Raw genomic sequence first — 6139 nt, forward strand, 5'->3', positions numbered from 1 at the left:
AACGTCATTCAAAAGCATTAGTTTGGTAGGGGGGTGTTAGTTTCCAAGTTTTCGGTTTTAATTTTTTTCGCTGTCAGAGAGTCTAAGCGAAAGAGTACAACTCTCTGTAGCGTAGTGTTCTCTAAACCATAAATTTTGTAACAGTAACAGTATAATGTTTAAATAAATTAACAACATTTGTGGTTCTTTATTAACAACCACGTCTTTCATTATTTCCACGTGATATTGAATTCTGAAACAAGATACAAGGGAGATGGAAGTGTCAATTCAACCACTAAATGATTTTTTTTTGAGCACCTCAGCTGCAAAATGTTTACAAATTATTTAAAGTATACGAGGAGAGGAAAAACTTTGTGAAGGTAACAGTATAATGATTAAAGAAATCGACAACTTTTGTGTTTTTTTTTATTAACAACCACGTCTTGCAGTTTCATTATTTCCACGTGATATTGGATTCTGAAACAAGATGCAACCGAGATGGAAGCGTCAATTTAACCACAGTAAGATTTTCCTTGAGCGCCTCAGCTGTAAAATGACAAATCACTGGCTAGCGTTCTGCGATCGAAATATTCAAACAGTTGATTATGTTAAAAATAGCCCGGAAACACTTACTCTCGCGGATATACAAAAGGTGATTTTCGTCAGGGAATATTCCAAGGGAACTGAGGAAAGGAGCTAGTTCACTATCTTGTCAAAGCTGTCCAGAGAAAAGTGAAAACATGGGATTCACTTTGGGTTTAAAGGTAAACTCAAAAAAATTATCTTTATCAAATAGCATAAGGGTTCAGGCCCGATACCAATGGGAATAAACTCGCGCTGTCATGTTTTTTTTTAATTACTCAGAAGCGTGAGATTTTGCAATGATTTAGTTATTTTAACCCTACGCCAATTATTACCGATTGACTGCAAAAAGGGGTCGTAACATTTCAGGAAAATCATTTCACGAGCAGCCGTGCTTTTCAATTTGTTAACACGGTGATTAATTTGAACAAATCATTTTCCCTTTTCGTAACAGTCACTGTTGATCCTTGTTGTTGCTGTTTTTAATATAAAACAAGCCCTTGCAAAACCGCACAACCCACAAGAATTGGGTGACGGAACAGACCACAGATTCCCGACCGCAAACATTACGACCAACCAACACGTGGAAAAAGCCGCTCCCAGACAAAATGGAGACGGTATGGAGGGGTTTTTGCGAAATTTCTGCTCTGATGAAAAAGGCTTGCGAGACCGAACAATGCAGTCCTTTTGTGAGGCTGGAAAGTATTGGTGCCAAGGGTATGTTGAAACTGTTTGCAAGAACCTCAGCCTTGCTTGTATCCGTGGCTTGGATCAGTATCACCCTCCTCTGTGTGTTCCACGATATGAGTGGGTAACAATTGTTTTGGGCGCTGAAGGACAAAGACGCGTGAGAAGAACCAAGGCCTGCAGCTGTGCATAAGATTACAGAGTGAATCTAAGGATGGTCAACTAAGTGTGACGCTTATTAATTAATGTGATTCCTGAGTATGTGTGATTTAAGTAAATTAGTTTAATATTTTGGTGACACTTTTAAATAATTTTATTGAAATAATTAGATACCTGAAATTGACATTAATAATTGGAAATAAAATGTGCACACTATCCAAAGAGGCTTGAGACTCGTTTTAGTGGCGTAGAGCTAAGGTTATTCTTTGCCGAGCCAAATTACATGTTCTCGAAACTTTCACGTAATATTCCGGCACAACAGACTCGTCACTAGTTCATACTCGAGGATGAAAGTTATAAGGGTCTGAAAAATCAAAGAGTAGGGGCTAATATTCTTGCATGCTGATAAAATATGGTGTCGACTTTCTGTTTCCTAAAAAACATCCCCGCTCCATAGTACATAAAGCGGGTGAAGTTCCATTTGGATGGGCTATTAGGCTCAATTGTACGTGTATTTATATATATATATATTTTTTTTCTTCTTCTTCTTTTTGCTTCCTCAACGCATTGATGAAGTTCCTGGTAGAAGTAGGCCATCTAGAACCGATGATAATTTAAACTACAATCGCCTTAATTGGCTAACTGACGTCGCTTGTAAAAAAAACAACAAGGATAAGAAAAAGATCTTGCAGAAATTTCTTGGATTGCTTAAATGGTTCAGTGGCACAATTCACTCATAAAGGAGCTTAATTGGGAATAACAAATCATACCAAGTACAACACGGAATAAACAACACTCACTAACATCAAACTCAAACGAAGCGTTACTGTTTTCCAAAGCAAAGCAAAGAACATGTGCTGTTTGGGAGAGAAATCGCAAAAACAGGGAAACAAATGATTGAGTTTAAATAACTGAGTTCCTACCGAGAAATCATGTTTTAACAAAAGGTCGGAAAATTGTTTTTTTGGTCTTGCCTTTTCCCAGAGAAACACTAGAAACAAAAATTTATCTTCCAAATTGGTACTCTTAATCCCCACCGCATCAACGAGCGCTTTCCATTCAACTAATTTATTCTTGTCTTCTTGTCACCATATTCTTACCAATAGCATAACTCCATTTTCTGCATATAAACCCACACTAAACCCACAATTTCTCCAATCGCTCGAAATGTCAGCCTTTAAACTCTTTACGGTGGTCAATTTACGTTTTCAACTCAGTTGTTAACATTAAATTATGTGTAGCTTGTATCCATCGCACAAAATATTTCAACCGATGATGGCGAGTACGCCGGAAAACATCTCCCAGTTCTACAAGCCAGGTTGATTTTTACCATTCTGGAATCACCTTAAAGGGAAGACTTCCCAATGAAGATCGGTGGGTTGACTTCGATGACTCAAGCACATTTTGGAATGCAGGATCTTTCTTTTATTTAGATATAGTTCCGGATTTAGAAATAGAAGGTAAAGTTAAGGACACCCAAGTACAAATTATCACACACATTAAATTTAGTATCGATAACTTTTCTCTATGGACATTAACTCCTCAAATTTTCAACGTTGATAAAAGGACAGAAGTGTGCGACATACATGCATTTCAAAGCACCTACCTTATTGTTTTAAAAAGTTACTATGACAGGTAGTGCGAACCTAAATCGCAACGTATCGTTAAGCGAAACTTTGTTTGCCAGGAGTACATGTTTGCGATATTGCCGATATAAATACAATTTTACTATCAGTTTTACTATGCTTATCGAATCGCCAAGTCTGAGTCTAGAATATTACCTATTTTATGAATTGTATTTTTTCAGTCCTTGATGGAGGCGTAGAACTCACCACTTTTGATAAAAGCTCGTTTTGGGCCAATTTTGTTGTTCCTTTCGGTTGAAATACAGTTGGTAAAAAAATAGAGAATTATTTCAGATTCATTGGATTCCGTTGGTGTTTTCGGTGTACCCAGAACGCGTCTAACCAAAGTTCCAATGCGGCTTTCGAGCAGAACGTTCTTCAGTGGACATAATCTTCTCCCTTCGCCAACTACAGGAGAAGTGTAGGGAACAGCGGAAGTCCCTCTACATCGCCTTTATAGATCTGACCAAGGGCTTCGACCTGGTGGCCGGGACGGGCTCTTCAACACCCTCCTGAAGATCGGATGTCCCCCGAAGCCTACAGCACGATCAGATCTTTTCATGACGATATGAAGACAGCCATCCAATACGAAGGCAGCATGTTCAGACCTTTCGACACCAAAAGCGGCGTGAGGCAAGGCTGTGTCTTTGCTCCAACTTTAACCCTCTTCGGCATCCTCTTCTTCCTCCTTCTGAAATATGCTTTTGGGAATTCAACCGGAGGTGTGGACATGCACACAAGATCAGATGGCAGACTACACAACGCCACAAGGCTCAGAGCAAAAACCAAAGTGTGTGAGACCATCATCACAAGCATGCTCTTCGCCGATGACGCAGCAGTTGCCTCACACACTGAATAAGATCTACAGTGTCTTATGAACAGATTCTATCAGGCCTGCCATCAGCCCGAAGAGGACCAACGTGCTGGGCCAAGATGTGAACACACTAACTGTCATCACCATTAACAACTACAAACTTGAAGTGGTACACCAGTTCACTTATCATGGTTCCACCATCAGCGACAACCTGTCCTTAAACGCCGAAATCAACAAACACATCGGCAAAGTCGCAACAACCCCACTCGCGTCTGGGAGAACCCCAAGCTGACCACTGCAACGAAGATGGCAGTGCACAACGCTTGTATAGTTAGCATCCCCCTGTACGGATGTAAAACCTATGCCAAGCAAGAGCAGAAGGAGGACAGTTTCCACATGCGACGTCTTCGCCGCATCCTTGGCATCAGCTGGGGGGACAAAGTGCTCAACGCTCAGGTTCTTGCCCGTGCCGGCCTCCCCATAAATTACACGCTGCTCAGACAACGCCGACTGCGCCGGCTTGGCAACATGTGCCGTATGGAAGACGGTCGGATCCCCAAGGACATCTTCTAGTCAACTTGGTTAAGGTAAAAGACCCCTAAGGTCGCCCCCAGCTGAGATATAAAGATGTCTACAAGCGCGACATGAAAGGTCTGGATATCAATACAGAGATCTGGGAGGACAGCGCAGCAAACTGCATCAGCTGGCTTTGCTTGCTGATGAAACTGCTGAAGACAGGTGAGGGAGAATATCCCTGAACCTGGAAGGGGAGAGTAGAGCCAAGCGAAAGGCACACAGACACGGACACCCCCCCCCTCCCCCCCACGATCAACTTCAACAGCACTTTGTGCAGCAGAGACTGCCACTCCCGCCGCACTTGTCTTACCAGCCACCTACGATACGATGCTGTTCTGGTCGCAACACCACGAACTCCTAGGGCGCAGTATCCATTGTTGACATCGACCGAAGGAGGCCCTACTACTACTACTGCTTACTAATACTACTTCTACTACTACTACCACTACTACTACTTTCAGCGTAGAACCTGGCAAAAAACATAAGGCTCCCTCAAAATGGCTTTGTAGAGTGTAGAGTGGTTCTTCGGTACAATTTCCTTATCTGATGATCATTTTGTGACTTATTTGGGAACGTTGCACGGTTTGATTTTTCTTATTCTGGAAACATTTGCAACTTACAGAGAGGGAGGATTACAATTTCTAGAAGCATATTTTTGCCCTTTAATGAGATATACATACATGTGGCATAATTCCTTACTGTAAGCATAGGTGGAGATATTTATTCAAATGTGTGATACTGTCAATTTAGAATTTTCCCCTGGATAGTTAACAGTTTAAAGGTTTCACCAAAAGGTTGAGTATTAATTTCCCCTTATGTAATCTTTTCTAAGTCAATGCAAGATTTAAATGACATATTTGTACTCTATTCATCACATATACAAATCTTTTAAAATAGTTCAAAGGATTGATTTTGTGTCTGGTTGATATATTTCGGCTAAAGTCGATTGCTTTGCTGGATAAAAAATTTCAATTTTATTGAATTAATAATATTTTTTTCATTCAGTTTTTGTATCTGATCTAACAATAAAGTGATGTGACTTAACTGTATTTTTTATTGCTTAATCTCTGAACATTTTAATATTCTAAATTTATCATGTGACATTAAGGCATTTGCTATTTTAGGTACCTAATTCCTATTGAAATAATTCAAATTGAAAGTTAGTCGACAGAGTATTTGTGGCATCTGTTATTGACTAGTTAGAGAAAGACTGTTATATTCCTGTATCCATCACGCCATGAGTGAATCTCTGCAACATCTAGTGAAGGAGAGGATGCAGAATTTCTGCAACATCCAGTGTATGAGTGGTCTCAGAAGTTCCATGACATCCAGTTTGAGTGGTTGTGTCGAAAATTAAACCTGAAAGCTGTACCACGCTTCCTTATTGTGGCACAGTTTGCTTACTTGATTTAACAATTCTACCACAACGTTAACGCTTCGGTAAACACCCACTTACAGCTCTCAGCTTACTCGAAAAGAACAGAAAAAAACGTCCCGTTGTAAGCGCATGAAACAATGCCATACTCAGTGGGGCGATAAAACACGTGCCGCATAAATGTTTTTTCGGTTATGTATAGATAGACGAAATCACTTTTAAATGTCAATCAAATTAAGAATAATTAACATATAGTACAGTTGCCAACAGAATTTCCGCGACATCCAGTGTATGAATGGTTGCAGAATTTATGCGACACACAGTATATGAATGGTTGCAGAC

The 6139-nt window shown here is 40.1% G+C and overlaps 1 protein-coding gene across 1 annotated transcript; it reads left to right on the plus strand.

The window, feature by feature from the left end:
- Positions 1 to 607: 607 nt before the first annotated feature.
- LOC131785272 (uncharacterized) lies at positions 608 to 1605 on the plus strand. Its single transcript, XM_059102132.2, has 2 exons — positions 608 to 743; positions 1016 to 1605. Exons 1-2 carry the CDS (start codon positions 720 to 722, stop codon positions 1439 to 1441), a joined length of 450 nt encoding a protein of 149 aa, XP_058958115.1. The 5' UTR covers positions 608 to 719; the 3' UTR covers positions 1442 to 1605.
- The last annotated feature ends 4534 nt before the right edge of the window (positions 1606 to 6139 follow it).

Source organism: Pocillopora verrucosa, chromosome 4 (assembly GCF_036669915.1).
Source record: "Pocillopora verrucosa isolate sample1 chromosome 4, ASM3666991v2, whole genome shotgun sequence".
NCBI classification, from domain to species: domain Eukaryota; kingdom Metazoa; phylum Cnidaria; class Anthozoa; order Scleractinia; family Pocilloporidae; genus Pocillopora; species Pocillopora verrucosa.

Coding starts and splice junctions, on each gene's coding strand:
- LOC131785272 (XM_059102132.2), top strand. CDS start 720: ATGGGATTCACTTTGGGTTTAAAG. Junction 744..1,015: donor GATTCACTTTGGGTTTAAAG/GTAAACTCAAAA, acceptor TTTTCGTAACAG/TCACTGTTGATCCTTGTTGT.